At 45.7% G+C, this 21,687-nt stretch overlaps 1 protein-coding gene across 2 annotated transcripts in view; it reads right to left on the reverse strand.

Moving 5' to 3' along the window:
- Window positions 1-7,673: 7,673 nt before the first annotated feature.
- The window catches only part of ABCC2 (ATP binding cassette subfamily C member 2), a 71,019-nt gene continuing 57,005 nt past the window's right edge, over window positions 7,674-21,687 (reverse strand). For both annotated transcript variants that reach the window (XM_027528853.1, XM_027528854.1), the window contains exons 24-32: window positions 21,242-21,397; window positions 19,670-19,869; window positions 17,806-17,932; window positions 16,088-16,189; window positions 15,410-15,553; window positions 14,434-14,592; window positions 13,112-13,278; window positions 9,819-10,013; window positions 7,674-8,138 (exon numbers count right to left, since the gene is read on the reverse strand). In XM_027528853.1, coding sequence (XP_027384654.1) covers window positions 8,009-8,138; window positions 9,819-10,013; window positions 13,112-13,278; window positions 14,434-14,592; window positions 15,410-15,553; window positions 16,088-16,189; window positions 17,806-17,932; window positions 19,670-19,869; window positions 21,242-21,397 — 1,380 coding nt within the window. In that variant the 3' untranslated portion in view covers window positions 7,674-8,008. The remainder of the gene's footprint in view (window positions 8,139-9,818; window positions 10,014-13,111; window positions 13,279-14,433; window positions 14,593-15,409; window positions 15,554-16,087; window positions 16,190-17,805; window positions 17,933-19,669; window positions 19,870-21,241; window positions 21,398-21,687) is intronic.

Raw genomic sequence — 21,687 nt, forward strand, 5'->3', positions numbered from 1 at the left:
AATGCAGGCCCCACCCTAACCTTACTGAGTCAGGGCTGCAGGTCATTGGTATTCACGTTAAACCTGAGAAGCACCTTGTAGGCTGTTTTTTTAAATAGAACTGTCTACTATTGGAAAGGCACTCCATCGTGTCTCTTTGCAACCCCATGGACTGTACAGTCCTTTGAATTCTCCAGGCCAGAATACTGGAGTGGGTAGCCTTTCCCTTTTTCAGGGGATCTTCCCAACCCAGGGATCAAACCCAGGTCTCCCACATTGCAGGCGGATTCTTTACCAGCTGAGCCACAGTGAAGGAAAATTCCACGGACAGAGGAGCCTTATAGGCTACAGTCCATGGAGTCACAAAGAGTCGGACACGACTGAGTGACTTCACTATTGGACAAGTGTGTATTAGTCGCCCAGTCATGGCTGACTTTGCAACCCCATAGACTGTAGCACACTAGTCTGCTCTGTCCATGGAATTCTCCAGGTATGAATACAGGAGTGGGTTGCTATTCCCTTCTCCAGGGGATCTTCCTGACCCAGCGATCAAACTCAGGTCTCCTGCATTGCAGGCAGGTTCTTAACCATCTGAGCCACTAGGGAAGCCTACTGTTGGAAGAGTAGGAATTACCAAAAAAAAAAAAAACCCAGGAAGGAAAGGGTGTCATCTGTTTCTGACACAACAGCAATTTCCAAATCCGGTTTGCCTGCTTGCTTCCTGTCATGAATGTGCTCCCTTTCCTGCCTGGAGGCAGCTCTTCAGTGATGCTTTCTCCCAAGTGTCCTCGGAGAACAGGGAGTGACGGTGGGAATCTCCTGTCATCTAAAGTGGGTAGATTTCGGATCTCCCTCTCAAGATTCTTGTGAGAACAAATAAGATGATTCTGCAAATTTTTGTGAACTGTAAGCTCTAGAATTACATGGTTTTAAGAAAGGTTGAATTTTGTTTCACTCTTTTAATTAACTGTGAAGCTGGAACTCTGTGTCCATTCTGTTTCAGGGTCAGGAGTACAAACAAGCTCTAAAAGAACACAGTTGTGCTCTGAATTGTGTTTCACTTGCAGAACCTTAGCCCTAAGGACTGAGAAACCTTGAGTATCCTATAACTTACTCCTGAATCATCTCTCGTCATTACAACTCACAGGATTTTTCTTTTTTTTAAGTTATTTTTGGCTGTTCTGGGTCCTTGTTGCTGCTTGGGCTTTCTACAATTGTGGCGAGTAGGGGCTACACTCTAGCTGGGGTGTGTGGGCTTCTCACTGCAACAGCTTCTCCTGTTGTGGAGCACGGACTCTAGGTTGCAGCTCCCAGGCTCCAGAGCACAGGTTCAATAGTTGTGGTGCATGGGCTTTGCTCCGCGGCATGTGGGATCATCCTGCATCAGGGATCGAACCCATGTCTCCCACATTGGCAGGTGGATTCTTAACCACTGAACCCCAGGGAAGCCTAACTCACAGGATTTTAAACTCTCCCATCTGTTACGTACTGATGAAGCTCTCACATTTCGCCCGGGCTGGGTGAGACAGTCGGCTCAGTACCACAGAGCAGGGCTTGTCTCTCCAATCTCTAGTTGCGTTGTTTCCTTTCACACAGCCCACTGTGGTTGTCAGGGGAGATCCACAGCAGTGCTTTGTGTGTATCAGCATGGGAGTTTCCTACAACAGATTGCCGCCCTTGGAAGCTGCCTAGGCGTATCTGTTCCTTACCACCACTCACAGGTGACCGGAAGGAGCAGACAGTGCTTTCCCAGAGGTAAGGAGGTAGTGGCAGGAGCAAGCAGTGTCTCCACTCAGGAACATTTTTTGGGAGCAAGCAGACTTGCAGGGGTCTACAGAATCAGCAGGACTGTGTCACAAGGGCTGTCTGTTTGTCTGGGTGTCCCCTGGGACTCCAAGAGGAGTCAAGCTCTAATCCTTCCCCGTGGCAGCCCTTCCCCAGGTCCAGGACCAGTGAAGCTGAAAGATCCCTGATCTCTCATGGTCGCCTCCTGTCATCGGCATCACCATGATTCTTGAAAAAAAGGACCTTCCTGCATCCTCTCAGGTGAGATCAAAATTTTACCTCCAAATAGGATTAAGCTGAATAAGATCTTTGCAATTTGATAGAAGGGGTGAGAGCCATGAGCATTGAATTCAATACCCACTTCCAGCTGGGCTTTAAAAGGTAGCTTTTTTTTTTTTTTTAATGTATATTTGTGCCAGGTCTCAGTTGTGGCACGTGGGATCTTTGATTTTCTTTGTGACACGTGGGGTTTTTAGTTGCAGCATGCAAACTCTTAGTTGCGGTGTGTGGGGTTTGGCTCTCCGACCAGGAATCGAATTCGGGCCCCCTGTATTGGGAACACGGAATCTTCACCAAGGGACCAGTTCCTCGGACCACCAGGGAAGTCCCTCGCTGGACTTTAAAGATGACATAATCCTCTACAAATTCACACTACAGTGGGATTCAGTGAAGGTCAATGAATTATTAAACTGACTTCAGTTATAGAATATTAGCAATTTCATCAGAGCTACTTGCACTTACGATATTGTATTAGCTCCATATTACTCCTTTAGCAAATTACCACTACTTAGTATAAAACAACAAATTTATGGTCGGTTCTGGAGGTCAGAAATTTGAAATCAGTTTCATTGGGCCAAAGTCAAGGTTGGTAGGGCTCATTATTTATGGAGTCTTCAGGGGGAAATCTGTTTTCTTGCCTTTTTCCAACTTCTAGAAACTACCTATGTTTCTTGGTTCCTTATGGTCTTTTTCTGCATCTTCAAAGCCAATGGCACAGCATCTTCCAATGTCTTTGTTCCTGTCATCACATCATCTTCATTCTCTTACAAGGATCCTTGTAATAACACTGGGCTCACCGGACAATCTGCCATCTTATTATCCTTAATCACATCAGTGAGGTCCCTTTAGTTGTGGAAGGTAAATCCTTGAGGTTTTGAAGACTCAGTCATGGACATCTTTGGGGACCATTATTCTATCTGCTGCAGGTATGGAGCCACATGACATTTTTGAGGCAAACTGAGAATGGAAACATGATCCAGTCCAGACTACACTGTTGATTCTAGAGCAGGAATTTGCAAGCCTTTTCCATAAAAGGCCAGATAGTAAGTACTTCAGGCTTTTTAGGCCAGAGAGTCTCACAACTTCATTGTCAAAGCAGGTATAGAAAATACAGAAACAAGCATGGTTGTGTTGCAAAAACTTTATTTATAACAACAGCAGGCCTAATTTGGCCCTTGTGCCATACCCCTAACTCTAGGTTCCAATAAAACAGAAGGATTCTGTTCAACCCATTAACACTAAAGCCAAGTATGCAGAAAACTTCAGACGTTTTAATGAAGGAAAATGAAAAGCTAGCCCAAGTGGAATTGTTCACAGATTGGAACTAATAGACGCATCAGCCCAGCAGATGTTTATGGAACCAGGAGGCATCTTTATGATGCCAGAAGGTAAACCCTGACACACCAGATCACAGTGACCTGCTGCTGGGTGCCAGCTAACGAAGGAGCCAGCAGTCAAGGGTGTTAGCACCAAGCACCAGGGGTACAACCAGAAAATACCTGGACAGTCTTTATAGATGGATACCAATAAGATTGTTCCCCAAACAGGAACAAGTGGCTGTGGACTTGAGCAACAAATAAATGTTCCAAAGACTGCTGCTCTGGTGGAACTGGACATCCACAGGACAAGTGGATCTGAAATCAGCAGTCATCAGGCAGAATGGCCAGATGGCTGTCATGGCGAGGACCAAGGTGACTGTCCATTCAGGACACTACCAGTGGGTCAACCAAAGGCTTGACTGTTAGAGTTGAGGAAAGGAAAACTAGTCTTCATTCAGTGAGAACCAAAGTACTCTTGAAAGAAATACTGTATACTCTTTTCTTTGTTTCCCCTTTTTTTCTACTTCTTTCCTAAGCAGTTGCTTTTTATACTGAAACAGTTAAATTCTGTAGCATAACGAATTACTTGCATACAAAGTAAAAAGGAATACTACGAAAACGGTGTGTTCCTACAACCCAGTTCTTTCCTGCATTTTTACAACTTTGTCTAGTCTTCAAACACTATGAAACCTTTCCAAAAGCCAGTTGAGTATCTAATCTGTGGAAAACATAAATCCACGTTGATAGTTGAATATGGTTTTTGCTAACTAAATCTAAATTCTAGCAGTTTAGGGATCATCAGTGTTTGTGTAATATCGTTTGCTAATTTTTAAAGTCCACCAGTGTGCATCAACCCTGTTGTTATATTTTTATAAAGATTTTTTGAAAATCTTTATAATTTTTTGATTTTCCCAAAAAAAAAAAAAAAAAATGAGGACCTACTATATTCCAACCACTGGAGATACAAAACAGTAAGAAATTGTTTTCAAGAGGCTCACAGCTTAGTAGAGAAATGCAAACAGAAAATTATCTAACAAAATAATAAGTTCAGTAAAAGCAAATTAAGTGTGCTGGGGAGCATTATTTAGTTGTAAACAACAGCCCCCCAACTCGTTAACTTAAGCAGAAAGGAAGTTTTCAAATGATGGTACATAGCTCACTGACCCCCTGGGAGGGTAAGAAGCCACTTTGAATCTTCGAAGCCAGGAATGACGCTCGCTACCGGCAGCGTCACTGCGCCCGGCTGCCGTCCCCCAGCACTGATACCTCTGGATGACGACAGCGACTGTCACTTTGCGAGGAGAGACTCCCCTGCCCTGTGTCTCCAGCACCTGAGTCAACGTCTGGCACAGGTGTATCAGATTAGTGCAGCCTCGTCACAGGGCGCACCCTGGGCTCCCACCCAGAATCTTAAGTTGGAGGAGCCCATGGAGAACTGGCTTTCAGATGCAGAGCTGCCCCACAGATTGAAAATCCACTGCAGTGCTGAAGCTAGCCTGGGGGTTGAGCGGAGAGGGAATCAGGGAAGCCTCTCAGGAGATGACTTCTTACTGAGTCTTAGTGAGTTAGAGGTAATCATAGGACTCCAAGCAGAGGGGATAGAAAAGGAAAAGGCTAGAGTCAATATTGTGCGTGTGTGTGTGTGTGTGTGTGTGTGCGTGTGTGTGTTGGGGGGGCGGGGGAGGGGCGAATTTTTAATGTCACTAGAGCTTAACACAGAGAAGGCAATGGCACCCCACTCCAGTACTCTTGCCTGGAAAATCCCATGGATGGAGGAGCCTGGAAGGCTGCAGTCCATGGGGTCGCTGAGGGTCAGACACGACTGAGCGACTTCACTTTCACTTTTCACTTTCATGCACTGGAGAAGGAAATGGCAACCCACTCCAGTGTTCTTGCCTGGAGAATCCCAGGGATGGGGGAGCCTGGTAGGCTGCCATCTATGGGGTCGCACAGAGTTGGACACGACTGAAGCGACTTGGCAGCAGCAGCAGAGCTTAACATGAGATTGGATTGGATGTTAGCTTTGTTATTCCATACAAGGGGATTCTAACTTTATTCTGATTGCTATTGAATGATGGTTTAAGCAGAGGAGTAACCTGGTAAGTTTTTCATAATAGATCACTCTGGTAGCTGTGGGTGGGTATACCTGAGGAAAACAGTCCTGGAGGCAAGGATGCCTATGCCCTTAGCCCAGGATGGCAGCGAGGAGAATCTGAACCATGGCAAGAGCAACAGGGGTGCAACTGGAAGGACTTGGTGGCTGACTGATCAGGAAAGAAAACCTGAGGATGCTACACAGGTTTTCATTTTGTAGGGCCGAGTGGACAGTGATGTCACCACTGGAGTTAGAAAGCACAGAGGAAGTAGAGGCTCTGCCAGAGTAGGGTGATTTGCCTGTCAGATGCCTGAAGGATATCCAGGCGATAATGCCAGAGGCAGTGGAATATATGAATCTAAACACTGGAGCAAAAGAGGCTAGAAATGAGAATCATATGCGTAGAAGTTGAAACCACAGAGTGTATGAAGTCAATTACAGAGAAAATAGAGGAACTGGGGGAGGCGGGTCAAGGACAAAAACAGGGACTTAATGCTTCAAGGACAAGCGAAAAAGAGGACTTCAGGAGGCAAGTAGGAAAGAGCGGTCATGGTAAGTGGGTCCAGAGTGCAGACTGGGTTACGGAATCCTAGGCTAACAGAAGATTTGGAGGGGAGGAGTCCTCACCAAAGGTTTGGATCCAGGCTGCTCCGGTTCCCACCACCTTCACTGAGTCTGAGTCAGTGAAAAAAGTCAGTGAAAAAAGACCGCTTCCCCTCTCTCGTATATGCATCCACAGGAGAAGGTCGATGAAAAACCCTCTCCCGTTATAGGAGAAAAAGGAATCATTAGATCAAATCAGGAGTTTGGTTTCTGGTCCTGCCTCTGCCATAAACAAGTTTTGATTGTGGATCTCATATAACCACTCTCAGTCTGGTACTTAGCTGAAGAATGAGAGACTTGGACTGCATTGTCTCCAAGGTTCTACCCATTTGGTTAGGCAAGAGACTGAAATCATAGGTTAACAGAACAACATAAAGAATCATTAAATAGGCGTTGGAGAAAGGGCCAAAGAGAAGCCAGTACCAGAGAGCTAGCAAATGCAAAAGCAGACATGACCCGTAGTACCGTGGGAACAAAAAGGCAGAGGTTGGAGGCTCTGAAACTGAAACCCAGACTTCCCAGAAGGGGGCGCTGCTCGCCGGGTGCTGTCATGACCACCCCAGTTTTATGAGTATTAGAAAAACTGCCACTGTGGGGAAACGAGCATTGCTAGAGTGATGCTGATCGGAACAGCAAACAGTAGTAAACAAGTCTCTTCTTAATCCTGCCTCACAGTTTTCCAAGTCCCTTATTTAGGAAGTGTAAGTTTGAGCATCTCAGTCAACAAATGGCTACATTGATGAATGAATAAAAATCTTCCAAAATTGCATCGCTGAAATGGAGGTAAGGAATATGTTGAACCCAAAATAATGTGACACAAAAAAGCCTGGAAGAAGGGTCATGTGTCAAGGCTCCCAGTGACTGCTGAAGCCTGGAGATCTCAACTGCTGTGCAAGCTGGCTCTCACACAGGATTGTGGTCTGAAGTCCCACCAACCATGTTTGGAACCTCTTGGTGGAGTATTTAACTCAAATTGTTTCAGGGTAACACCCCCAGGTGGCAGGCAAACAGGTTCACAGTTCCTCTTAAGAGAGCTCAGATTCAATTGAGGCCTCAAAGCATGTCCACGGGTAAAATGCTAACACAATATTGCAAATCAACTATACTTCAGTTTTTTAAAAAATGCTAAGGAGATCGAGCAGTTCAAGGTGAACGTTCACAAGGCATCCCAGAAGATAAAGCACTGCACAAGAACAGCAGACACCACCATATGGAAACCTCAATAGTAGCCAGGGAAATATACACTTAAAAACCTCAAGGAGATACCAGTTCACACTCAGCAGGTTGGGGGGAAAAAGGTTTTAAATTGGCATTACCGACTATATGCATTTAAACCTATGCACACCTCCCATTGCTACACGGTCTGCCTAACTCTTACACGAGTCTTAGGAGTTGTGTACCGGAATGCTCACAGCAGTACTGTTCATAACAGGAAAAATAACAAACCCTGGAAATCACCCCACTGCTGATCAACCTAAATTGGATAAACTGAGGCCTGTTTCACATACTGCTGTACTCCAGAGCAGTGAGAATGAAGCAGCCTCATTACGTGCTTGGACATGGATGAATCTCAAATATAATATTGGACAAAAGAAGCAAGAATACATGCAGTGTGAGGCCATTCACATTAAGTTTTTTTTAAAGTTATATGTTTAAGGAAAATGGTAAGACCAAAATGAAAAACAAAGGAATAATTATCACAAAATTCAGATGGTGGTTTCTCTGGAGAAGGGTGGGTGGGTAACGAGGAGGAATGATCAAAGTGGAATCATCACGGGGTTTCTGATGTTGCTGGTAATAATTTTTTTTTTTTTTAATCTTAGTAAGGATGTAGGTGCTCACTTACGATCCTTCTTTAAAACATACATTTAGCACACACTTTTATATGATATACTTCACAAAAAATAAGAAATGATCTAAATAGTCCTCTAACCCACAAGACTTGCCCTCAGAACGTTGTACTGTTCGTATTTTCAATGCCAGCTTCTTGGGCCATAAAATAAAAGGGGCCAGGGTTTTTCAGCAGTTCTTCAGGGCTGTCATACTCTACAATCTTCCCACTGTCTAGGACCATTACCCTGAAACAGAAAAGAAAGTCTTAGAAAGCAGCGTCTCAAACCTTGGCATTTTTTAAGAATAACCAGGACTTACTAAAGTCGTGGTATTGTTACCAAAGTGGTTGCCCCAGAATCATACCCCTGCCCCTCCCTTGAATGGAAACCAATTGCTCTTATCTAAGTTTCAGGAGGACACTGCAAAGAGAAAAACAAGAACTGGTTGGAACCAACTAGACCTAAGGTGGTGAAAGATTTGATTTCCAGTAGACCTTGGGTCTCATGATGTGCTCACTGTAATATATTATTGTTGTTGCTCAGTTGCTAAGTCATGTCCAACTCTTTGGAAGCCGATGGACTGACTGCAGCAGGCCAGGCTTCCTCCTCCTCCACTGTCTCCTGGAGTTTGCTCAGATTCGTGCCCACTGAGTTGGTAATGCTATCTAACCATCTCCTCCTCTGCTGCCCACTTCTTTTGCCCTCAGTCTTTCCCAGCAAGTTGGCTGTTTGCATCAGGTGGCCAAAGTATTGGAGCTTCAGCATCAGTTCTTCCAATGAATATTCAGGGTTGAGTTCCTTTACTGGCCGACTGGTTTGAATTAGCATATGCTAAATGATATACCTACAAGCACCTGAGAAGGACAGTTGCTATGACAACCAGAAAAGCCCAGAAAGGACTGAAAAGGCGGGTTGCATGAGTTTGGCTCCAAACCACAACCTTGGTCTCAGATACGTCATGAATATTCCTCCCACTCTTTCCAGTTCTTTCCCTTTCTACCTCAACTATCCTATGTAATTGGTATCTTCTTTGGGGTTGAGAAAGTTGATTTGCCAACTAATTTCCACTTCTCCATTCTTTGGCCATCGAATAAAGCTTATGCTGTTTCAGCCTCAGCATCACTTTCGTTATTGACTGGGAATCTGAGCAGAGAAAGAACCTCCTTGGCCGAGACGAGGAGTCTGTGGACTAGGACACGAGCACAGGTTAAGGTGGCCAATTCGGAGGAGCCTGGTGGGCTGCAGTCCATGGGGTCGCTAAGAGTCGGACACGACTGAGTGACTAAGCAGCAGCTGCATGTTTATTCATCACAGGCTACAGAGGAGCAAGGGTGAACCACAGCCATCGGCATCGGCACAGAGGGGTTCTATGTGGAATACGGAACAAAATAGTATAGGAATAGATGCAGTATGTCTATTCTTTTTTAAGGATACACATTGTTTAAGGATCAGTTCAGTCGCTCAGTCGTGTCCGACTCTTTGCGACTCCATGAACTGCAGCACGCCAGGCCTCCCTGTCCATCACCAACACATTGATTTAAAAAGGGAGTCTATTGTAATTTCAAGATTACTAACTTTCAGTCGTCAGAGATAGAAGGAATGGAAAGATTCTGTTTACCAGGGAGCAGCTGAGACCCTATATAGTCCAAAAGGTCTCCGGATCAACATCTGCCACTCCTGGCTTGGGCCTCCACTGCCCAGACTTGGCTAATAGTTACACACAGTTTCCCGTTTTACCTTCAAGACAGTTCCCTTAACCCCGTCGGCCTGATGTATAATTTTGGGCAAATTACTTGAAATCTCTCAGCCTCTATTTCTTCACAGTAAAATGCTGGTGGTTAAGCCTTCTGTAAAGATATCTCACAACTGATGCTATCACTGTTGACCAAGGGTTAAGCCAGGCTATGAGGCTGTCTCCTTACTCACTTGTCACTGTCCATGATGGTGTGCAACCGGTGGGCGATGGTGATGGTTGTGCAGTGGGAGAACTCAGTTTGGATGGTCGTCTGGATGAGCTGATCTGTCTCTAGATCCACCGCAGCAGTGGCCTCGTCCATGATCAGAATCTTGGATTTCCGAAGCAGAGCCCTGGCCAGGCACAGTAGCTGCCTTTGCCCTATGCTGCAGCAATGGAAGAAACCAAGCATTAGCCCCTAAGGACCAAGGAGTAACCAGGCTTGAGGGTCTGAGAGGGTACATTTCACGTTCCAGATCAGACTTTCAAAACCCATATACCTCTATTCTGTTAGAATGCCTTACCCTCTTCCACTAGCTGTTCACTGTTGCCAAGGGCAGTGTTTTCCAAACCTTTAATTAGAAGACTCACCACAGGTACTTAATTAAAAAATTCATACTTCTGGTCCCCATTCTGAGAATGGGGAGGAGCCCAGGAATATGTATTTTTTAACTTTTTGTTGGACTATAGTTGCTTACAATGTTGTACTAGTTTCTGCTACACAGCACGGTGAATCAGCTAGACATATACATATATCCCCTCTGCCTTGGATTTCCTTCCCATTTAGGTCCTCACAAACCTGTGAGGACTGTACAGTTCCCTGTGCTGTACAGCAGTTCTCATTAGCTATTTTATATACGGAGAAGGCAGTGGCACCCCACTCCAGTACTCTTGCCTGGAAAATCCCATGGACGGAGGAGCCTGGTAGGCTGTAGTCCATGGGGTCGCGAAGAGTCGGACACGACTGAGCGACTTCACTTTCACTTTTCACTTTCATGCATTGGAGAAGGAAATGGCAACCCACTCCAGTATTCTTGCCTGGAGAATCCCAGGAGCGGCGGAGGCTGGTGGGCTGCCATCTATGGGGTCGCAGAGAGTCGGACACGACTGAAACGACGCAGCAGCAGTATATATATATATGTCAATCCCGATCTCCAAATTTATGCCACCGCCTCTTCTCCGCTCATATCCATATGTCCATCTTCTACATCTGTCTCTATTTCTGCTTTGCAAATAAGTTCATCTGTCTTATTTTTCTAGTTTCCACATATAAGTGATAGGTTTTGTGCTGACTTCATTCTGTATGACAGTCTCTGGGTCCATCCATGTCTCTGCAAATTGCATGATTTTGAGAACATGTATTTTGAATACACCCCAGGAGACTTTCATGTTTAACAAGTTTGGAAAACACTAGCCCAGGACTAGTACCTTGCATTTAGCTACGGTACACCAGCAACAATTTCAAAATAAGACGGCTGCCACCCAGCTTGCTTCAGCAGTATTTGACCCGACATCATTACTATAGGATGACACCACACAAGAACGCCCCAGTGGCATTTCTTAGTGCTCTTAGTAAATCCATTCCTTATTTTAATGTGTAATTCTAGCCTCGAGTCTCGTTTGTTTGGGGCCTTCCGCCTCGATTGGAGACCACTGCTAATGAACAGCTAATGACCACGATGATGTCTTGGTGCGAGATGCAGTGTATGTGGGATCCGAAGATGCCTGTAAGATGCAAATGGCTTTAATTTGCGAAAAGCCAGTAATGAAAACTGGACCTCTTACTTACATAAAGAAGCTTTGGGAAATGATGTGGAGGAAATCTTCAGGAATTTGCTAATTGTTCTTTCCTGCCGTGGCCATTAGGGAACATATTAAACAGAGGGTGGCCAGACTAAAGTTCTGTAATTCCCTGCAAGAAAATTTCTGCAGGAGATGAGAAGTCACCCAAGATGAACTTCCAGCTTTTCTGTGTAAGAACACAGATACTGCAAAACTGTTTACTTAACTTCCTGCCTGGTTCACTTGGACTTCATAGTAACAGGCTGCTGCTGAGGCATCAGTTTGGCTTTTAGCTGTGGACAGCTTGATCTCCAAGCTGACTGATCTCTAGTTTCTGATCAAAGGATTTTAAGTTTCAACACCCGCTCCCCCAGATCTGAAATTAAGGCACTGGTCATGCCACGTGTCTCAGCGTGGTCCAAGAAGGGTGTGACTCCGGTCTTGGGCCCCATCAGATCCTGCCAGATCGGCCCCCATGGCCCTGCACACCTCAGGCATTTATTGTGCAGAATTTACTTGTCTAATGTCTGTCTTCTCCATCGCACGTAAGTTCTAGGAGGGCATGGGTATGTCTATGGCATTTTCCTCTGTCTTTCCAGTAGGTGCTCAATATATATTTGTTGACTGAATGTTTGAACAGCATTTTTAATAGGCCTGAAGACCTACCTCAGTTCTGCTAGTTCCCAGATCTGTGGCTGAAGGAGAACAAACAAAGGGTGTTCTCCACCAGGGCTCGTAGGTGTTCCTGGGGCTGCACACTGGGATCAGCAGCGGCCCTGGTTCCACTGGTATAGGGTACAGCCTGGGCACAGGACTTTGCCTAGTGATGCTAGCGTGCCGCCTACTAAGAACTCAACCTGCTCGTCATTGCTTCCCCTGCTCTACTGTGCACACAAATCACCCAGGGCTCCTGCTACAGGGGAGATTCCAGATAGTAGGTCCAGAATCTGAAATTCTGCATTTACAACAAGCTCCCAAGTGAGGCCAGAGCGGCAGGTCCATTAACTCAGCTTCTGAGCCTTCCCTTCTCTTTTGAGCTTCAGCTGCTAATGGTCTAAGCCCTGCTCACCATGCAGGGACTGCAGGAAGACCCACCCTTGAGCTGCTGGCTCTGGCTGAGAACTGACCACGAGTTTGTAGAAGGGAAAAGCAGGTTGTCATAGGAGAAATGCCAGGTCAGCTTGTTAGCCAACAGGAACTGTGAAGTGTCAACAGGTATAGAAATGCTTTGAAACAGTAAAAAAGAATTATAAAGCCAAAAGAATCTTGGTGTTGGGTTATGGTGTTACAAGGACCCTGCAGACTCCACGTCTCCATCATCCAGGTGCCCCTTAGACCAGGGCTTCTGGGCATCCTTTAGAACTCACACCTCCAGCAGTGCCTCACACCACTTACATCAGACTCTCTGGGGCTGGACCAGGCATCGGGGATTGTTTTCAGCCTGAGTGCACCTGAGAACCCGCACAAGGGCGGGATCTGCAAACTCACATTTGTAATGTCTCATGAGGGTTTGTTTATTAACAAAGGTTTTCAAGCACATACACTTCTGTTTTAATCTTCACAACAGGTTCCTTTTGTGCACTAGGAATTAGACCTGGAGAGTGAAAATTCTTTGCCAGATGCCACCAAGCATGAGCAACAGAAGGAGTGGTCCCCTTGCCGCCTCCACAGCCTGTGGGAGCAGTGGGTTATGAAACCTTACCTCAGGTTGTCACCACCCTCTGTCACTTCGTAGGACAACCCAGCTTGCAGGCCAGCCACGAAAGATTTGAGGTGAGAGAGCTCCAAGGCCTTCCAAATCTCCTCATCCGAGTAGTTGTTGAAGGGGTCCAGATTCATCCTCAGGCTCCCAGAGAACAGGATGGGGTCCTGCAAGTCGAGGGACCAGGCAGTTACTGGGGCCAGTGTCAGAAAAAGAACCAGGTCATTGTGGCCAAGAAAGCAGGCAGGACTGGTCTGAGATGGAAAGCTGGTTAGTGGTCAAGGTTCTGCACGATTTCCCCGATGACAGCTTTGAGCTAAACACAGCATTAAGGGGAGTCCTTGGGGGATATCCCTGGTGGTCCACTGGCTAAGACTACGATCCCAATGCAGGGAGGCCTGGGTTTGATTCCTGGTCAGGGAACTAGATCCCCCATGCTGCAACGAAGATCGAAGATCAAAAATCTTGAGTACTGCAGCTAAGACCTGGTACAGCCGAATAAATAAAATATTTTTTGAAAATTAGTGGAGTCCTTGGTTTTGTTTTCATTCTAAAATTCATTTATAGATCTCCAAGTTTGCCTCAGCATCTCTTAAAAAGATGAGAGAAATATCCCACCCCTTCCACACACAGACTGAAAACTCATGGTGTGAATGAAGGTGGAGGGAATCAGGACATGCACAGGAAAGGGTAGTGCAGTCACAAGAAAAGAATTTCTTGTGCTCTTGAAGAGGCTGCAGAAAAGTGTAAAAAGGGAGCAAACACCAGACCAGCCAAAGTCACCCCCAGACTTGGCTGCAGCGAGCAGAGGCAGACAGGTTCCGATGAGGACCACACACCCAGAGCCTCCAGGGCATTCTTGTTTGGAGGGGTCCAGAGAGCAAAGCTGCTGGGAAGACTTTCTTGCTGATACACTAACTGTTCCACTTACTGGCAAAAAATTGCTGCAGATTCCCTCCCCTCTCTTGTAACCACATCAGATGCAGAGAATAAAGCTTAATGGTTTCAAGCTTCAGTGGCAAAACTGCTAATGCTGATTGCAAAGGCCCTGCGAACCCTGATGGGCTACAGATAATCATCTGCTCCCCTTGACTTCTGTTGTGATGCTGCCACCTACTGTTTAGATACTGAGTCACACAAGCATATTGCCCCCAAATGCAAAACTTCTTTTTGTTAAGTTCTGGAAGCAGTGTATTTTAGAGAACTAGCTTAGGTATCCCAGGCAGACGACAGAAATGACACTGCTAAGTGAACATACATCGAGAAGATGGTGCAATGTTTCCTGTGGAACCAGCTGCAGGTGAGCACGTCCTAGAGTTTACCTGGGGGATGATGGTCAGTTTCTCTCGGAGGTCGTGGAGCCCAATGGAAGCAATGTCTACCCCATCAATGGTGATCTGGCCTCCTGCGGCCTCTAGGATTCTGAAGAGGCAGTTTGTCAGGGACGATTTCCCAGCTCCTGTCCGGCCCACCACGCCAATCTGTAAATACAGTTTTTTGCATGTTAGTTCATTGTGTAATTCTTGGGGACAACAATTTAGCCTGGGGCATTCATACTCACAAGTGGAAAAGACAGTGATTAGCTACTGCATCTCTTAAGATGTTAGACTGATTGTGGTTTTGGTGGGGGAAAAAAAAAGTGCCTAGATGTCAGAAAAGGATGGCCTTCCCACCCTACCCCCTGACTTGTAGCTGGCTGACGGCTGCATTGACTACTAGAAATGTACACCTTTGTTATAATTATTACTGGAAATTAATCGATTTTTAAGAATTTTGTTTAGACATGAGGAGAAGGGAAGGACTGGGCCTGCCATCAGGTCTGAGAACGTGGACCTAAGCACATTACAGACCTAAGCACTGTTGCCCAGACAATTTTTTGGCCCTGTATCAGACCCCAAGTCCTCAGAGAACACGAACACCATACTTTGCACACCAGAAGGAGAACCAGCCCACTCTCTCTGCAGGGACAACCTCCACACAGGCGTTCCACCAGTTCCTTCCCCAGGTCTGTGCTTCCTGACTTCCCCTCTGTAAGCCTTGAAGCTTATAGGAAATAAGCCCATCTGCCACAGGAGGAGAGGATGCCAGTTGGGAGGCAAGGGAGGGCTGAGCAAGAAAGCCCTTAGGAGCTTAGTAAGTCTGTTTGATCCTGTGTGGATATCCTGCCCTCTAGTGGTGGTACTGTGTCCCTACACCTCAAGGCATTGGAAGTGTTCCCACCCTCTCACTTCAACTGAATGAGAAATGGTTTTCTATGTCCACAAGGACTCACCCAGGCCTTTCTTCAGCTCCACCTACCTTCTCCGTGCTCTTAATGTCACAGGTGATCCCTTTCAGTACCAGATCCAGCTCAGGTCGATACCGTACTTGGTAATTGCTAAACTGGATCTCCCCTTTGCTGGGCCAACCTTCTGGAGGTCTCTTATCAGTCACCCATGGTGCCTGGCCAGGAGACAGGAGGAGAAGTGCTTTACGTGGTGACAACTCACTCAACAATCCCCCCCTAGGATTCATGTCACAGAACAGAGTAAGTAGCAGTGTCCCAGCCACTTTTGAGCATCTGCTTTGAACAGACTGAACTAGACTGGTTCTTCCAGCCATTTCCTTCTTCAGGGCACCTTCCCGACCCATGGATCTAACCCAGGTCTCCCACATTGCAGGCAGATTCTTTACCATCTGAGCCACCAGGATGGCTGAGAAGGTTTATACCTTATTCAATTAAAGAAACCCTAGGCTACGAGGTTGCTCTGAAAATGAAGCCACCATTTAACTTGATACAATCCCAAGATGTGACTTCTCCCAAACAATTACCTATTCTAGGTTTAAAAAAATTAGGTCCTTTCTGTCTGAGCAAGGGAAACTTCCAGAGAACCTTTATGACCCTGTGTGAAATCTCTAGATAGATGCATTCTCAAAGCATCAGCTTTTTTTTTTTTTTTTTGGCCTTGTTCCTGGGTTCCTCTGATTCCTCCTTACCTCGTTTTCCACATTTATGTACTCGGTTATTCGCTCAACAGCCACAATGTTGGTCTCTATTTCTGACGTCATCCTCACTAGCCAGTTCAGGGTTTGTGTGATCTACAGAGAAACCAGAAGATGATCATCTGAGGCTTAAACCAACCCAACTAGTCAAACCACAAATTCAATCTAGTGCCTCCTCGGTACCTAGCACTAAGCCGGGCTCTACAAGACAGCAAGGAGGAGGATAAGAGACAATCCACACCTCCTTGGAGGAGGAAATGAGGCCAGTGCATTGAATGGTGGGAGGACCATTGAATGCTCAACTCTGTGGTGCTCACAGGAAAGACACCAGGGGCTTGGAGTGGCCTGGCACCAGAACTGAGGCTAGATAGGCTGGCTGTTAGTGCAGTGGTACTCGAACTTGGCTCTCCCACCTATAAGTCATTAGAGTTTAGGGGTAGCATTCCAGTGAGGGAAGCATAAGGAAAGACATGGGGTAGGAACAGGCCTTCTAAAAGCTGCTGCCTTTCTCTGCTCTCAATTAACAACAGCTCGATTGAGAAGCCAACCCTCAAGGTGGGACATCCACATGGACCCCTGTCCTCTGTTACCCCAGTAAATTCAAGTGCCTTCCTGCCATTACAGAGATAAATCTAACCAACAGGGAGACAGCTGTCATGACCTGGGCCAGAGTCCAGGGCATCTGTGGGTCACTCAGAGGCAAGCTTCTCAGATGCAGTCTTCCTACAGGCAAAAATACAGGCCTGGCACATACTCTCAGGAATCTTTGTTGAGCACATGGTAGGTAGAGACAGGAAAGCTCAGGAGGCTGGGGACTAAGGGCAACCACTTGGCGTCGGCTGGACCATATGAACTGTTGATATCTGAACGATGTTCTTTGGTTCAGTCTAATAGTTCTCCAACTCTTTGCCCTGTCTGTCCTAGGTTAATAAGCCTAGAACTGAGGGGATGAAAGGGCAGTGGCACAAGGAACCCGGTGATTCTGGTGAATGACAGAGTCCTCTTCCACCATGATCACCTTTGGGTCTTATGGACTCCAACTGAAAACAGCGCCATGTAGACCCTGCTGGTGGCTATGCAGACCCCCAAAATATTAGTTCAGAAAGTTTCCACAAAAGATGGCCAGATGACTCATTAAATGAGTATTATTTATTAAACTTTTACTGTGGTGCCAGTCTCTGTCTTAGGCGGTAAGAAATAATGTCTGATATTTATCCCTTAGTCAAGTGGGGGATGCATTATATAGTTCTATTAGACTCTCTCTTCTTCATTAAAGTGAACTCCAATTATTCTGTGATTTAACAAAATAAACGTAGAAGTTACTGTTCAAAAGACTTTCTGGTTACTGCTATATTATAAAAGAAATAGTTATTTTTTCTTTCCACTATAATCAAGAGGCAAAGAGATGGGAAACTATTAGATTGAATCACGTGAGATTGCTTTCTTAACTCCCCAGGGCAACAAAATATATATCCAGTTTCCCAGATGACACCGGCACCTACTTAGAAAGGTTAAGGAGCATGTCCATGGGTTACACAATTAGTAAGAGATGGAGACAGGGTTTGAACCTCAGTCTCTCCTGGTCTATCTGGATCTAAAAAGGAATCCAGAGCGTGGACTCCATGGTATATCCTAGACTAATTCTTAGTCTAGGATATACCATGCATTTAAGAATAATGCATTAATTCAACCAAACTCCCAACCAGACTCACATTAAGTGCATTGGACAGAACAAAGCCCACAGTGTCCCCACTTAGGTTATTTCTATAAATAACCATCATCAAGGATGCAAAGAAGACGATCAGGTTCCCAATCAGCTCCAGACGAACCGCAAGCCACCTGGAGGGCAACAGAACCAGAGAAAGAGGTGTCACTGAGAGGTGTCAGCTTCCTTACCTTACCCAGCAAGTGCGGGGTTCCCAGAGCATTCTGAGAGGGCTTGAGTTGGTAGGACTGTCTTCTTAGGAGGTGCCTCAGTTTAACTATGACATGTTTTCCTAAAGTCTTTTAAATTTTGGATTTTGGAAAATAAATTGCATTTTTAAAGATACTGGAAGAGTTTGCTAAACTAAGGGAATCCTATATTTCAGTGCCTCCCAAACTTGCCAAATCATAAGAATCATCTGGTGGCAATTGTTAAAAATATACAGATTTGTGCCAAAAATTCATGGACTCTTCCCCAGGAGATTCAGGGAATGACTTTTAGGAATCTGCATTTTAAAAAATGTTCCAAATGAGTTCTTTTGATTAGGCAAGGTAAACAATGGCATAAAGAATTCATATGTAAGGTTAGAAAGAAGTCACCACAGGAAAGTTCAATGTACCCTGTCTGATTTCATGATTTTAAAAAGATGGAGAAAAAATAGGAGGTGGAGAGAAGTTAGGTAAGAACTGATAACAGAGAGATATGTTGGGCTTTGTAGAGAACTGAATAGTATATAGATTGATGCAATTTATAAAAACTGACTTTCCCAGTAAAATGTGCTTTCCCAAATTTGTACAAATAATTCTAGCACACCTACAAATAAATATGATACATATTTTACAAGGGGCATCCAACAGAAAAATTGCTCTTTCCTTCTTGGAAATTATCTAAGATATAAAAGATCTTTACAATCAAATTTCTGACCTCTTCACGTTCCAAATAATACTAAGCATCATTAGCCTGACCTTCACAGTGCAAGACAGTGTAGAAACCACTCAAGGGCTTTCATTTCCTGAAAAAGATCTTCCTCCTCCAAGGACACGCCAAGGTCTAATGAAGCTGGAGGAACCAAGACTGCACAGCCTTTTTGGATTTACCTCACAGGATTTGAGTTTTTCATTTCTGTCATTACTGATTTTACCCAAAATTTTGCAGCTCTCCTCCCTCCAACTTCTGCTTCTTTCCCACCTCCAATAACTGTCCTGCCTATGGACAACCACACATCCACTCAGGGAAGCAAACAGAATGTCTGGTTCACCCAGCACTTGGACAGAATCTGTGTTACAAAATGCTGAGCAGTGTCATGTAACTTCCTCCATAAGCCCATGAGATAGGTTGTGATCCAGCCATTGTAAAAAAAAAAAAAAATAATAATAATAATAATGAGATTTTCCTGAGGGGTCAAGACAATTCCCCTAGCTCGGGAAGTAGCAGAGCAGATACAGGGACCAGTCTGACTCTGAAGCTTATGCTTTCTCCTCTCTTCTCACACAATAGGCGTGTTTGCTGCTGCTGCTGCGTCTCTTCAGTCGTGTCTGACTCTGTGCGACCTCATAGACGGCAGCCAACCAGGCTTCCCGTCCCTGGGATTCTCCAGGCAAGAACACTGGAGTGGGTTGCCATTTCCAAAGTGAAAGTGAAGTCACTCAGTCGTGTCCGACTCTAGCGACCCCATGGACTGCAGCCTACCAGGCTCTTCCATTCATGGGATTTTCTAGGCAAAAGTACTGGAGTAGGGTGCCATTGCCTTCTCCGTGTTTAGCCAGAGTGAATTTCACATTTTGGGCCACGCCTACCCTCCCACAGCTAATGTCAAATGCGCAGAACTCCAAAGCACACATATCTGGGTGAATATCTGGGGGCAGTCTCACCTGTTGGAGGTAATCCAAGAAAAGACACATTTCTGGTTGGTGTCAATCGCTGTCTCACTTTGCTTTAGAAATCGCTGCTGGTGCTCAAAGGCGCGGATAACAGACAAGCCTGACACAGTCTCACTGAAGTGAGAGTATATTGGGGACCTGGTGACAGAGTCCAGTCGTCTCAACTGGCGGGAAGTAGCCACATAAAATATCTGGACCCAAAAAAGTGAAGAATCTGTCACAGATCACATCACATATGCTGTTACCTCTTCCCTCGTGGCCGTGACCAACATTCATTACTCTGAGGCCAGAGCCAACATCTGAACAAGAGGCAGCTCTGATCTGGTCTCTCACTAGGGGAGAGATGAGAGAGGCTCAGAGGAAGAGGACGATGCGAGGATCTGGGGTTGGTGGGGAACAGGGGAGCATGAAAGCAAGACACTCTGCCACAGCCCTAGAGGCTGGAGTATTCCAAGGAATTTTGTCAGCCTAATCCATATGCTCCCAAGAATCTGCACATATTTCTTTTTTGCACATATTCCTAAATGACAGTAGTGATAAAAATGGTCTTTTTTTTTTTTTTTAGAAAAATGGTCTCTAAAGGGATAAATGCAGCTGTGAAACAAGGGGTTCGGAAAGGAGAGATGGGCAATAAATGGCTTAAGAAAGGTATGCTGATGCATGCGTGCTAAGATGCTTCAGTCATGTCTGACTCTTTGTGACCCCATGGACTGTAGCCTGCCAGGCTCCTCTGTCCATGGAATTCTCCAGGCAAGAATACTGGAGTGGGTAGCCATTCCCTTCTCCAGGGGATCCAACCCCCCTGGGTCTCCTGCATTGTAGGTGAATTCTTTACTGTCTGAGCCACCAGGGAAGCCCAGAGGATTTGTTGAAATAAGGGAAGAGCTAGGCATGCGAGAGTCAGAATTCAAAATGTTATACATGGAAGTTTCCTCAAATATCCTGCCTCTTATTTGTTGATTTGTTACTAACAGAGATGACAATGTACCTGAGGAACTCAACACACAGCCCAGCAGTGTAAACTTACCACAGCCACAAGGCTGCCCTTCGCTGAAGGGCTTCAGGATTGGTTTCTCAAGGTGATCAATTTATCCCAAAGGTAGCTGCTGGGACAAGAATTCTCTCTACAGCTTCCTTCCCCTCATTCCTTCCCCTTATTGCAGGCATGGAGCCCTTTCTACTTGTTCTAGTTTTTCTTGAGGCTTGGCTATCAAACGACTTTTGCCCTCAAGACCACACTGGAATTGAGCCTGAACACCCCCCCACCCACCCACCGCCCCGCCACAGACACCCCAGTGAAAGGAGAACTGCCCTGAAGTGAAGAGACTGGGCTCCTGCTGAGGCACATCTCCAAGTAGATCAACCTAAGCCAACCAAGGAAGCGGCCTTAGCACACCTCTTCTGGAAGCCACCGACAACCTCACCATTGTGAAGACGGTATGTTAATATCTGACTCAATGACAAAGATGCTCGAGGGGTGGGGAGTGACTAGCGATAAACCCAAGAGAAGAACTTAAGCATTTATGAGGAGAAGAAGGGAAACCTAGCCATTTCCAAACCTACCTGAACAGACACATAAATGATGCCAAGAGGAATGATGACGACGACGAAGATGGGAGTGGCCAGGCAGATCATGACCAGCGTGCTGATGATGCCCAGGAAGCACAATACCCAGCTGCGTAAAGACATGGGGAGGGTGTCATCCACTGTGGAGATATCCTAGGGACACAGGAGGAGAGATGGTGTGCTCATGAATGCCTGGGACATTTGACACCTTCTCAGTTGCGGTAGGGAATTTGCTTAGTCACATCAGAATGCAAGTAACTGTCCAGGGTTGAGAGAAAAAAAGAAACCCTCACCATTAGTTCTGTGAAGATTTCTTTTGACCCTCAACTGGTATAAATTCTCCATCCTTCCTTCCTCCCCTACTTTAATCTCCTCTTAAGGGCTCAGCCATCTGCTCCAGAGGACCCAGAATCTAATTCTCCTTTACGGTCTGAGCCACCTCC

Source organism: Bos indicus x Bos taurus, chromosome 26 (genome assembly GCF_003369695.1).
Source record: "Bos indicus x Bos taurus breed Angus x Brahman F1 hybrid chromosome 26, Bos_hybrid_MaternalHap_v2.0, whole genome shotgun sequence".
NCBI lineage: Eukaryota > Metazoa > Chordata > Mammalia > Artiodactyla > Bovidae > Bos > Bos indicus x Bos taurus.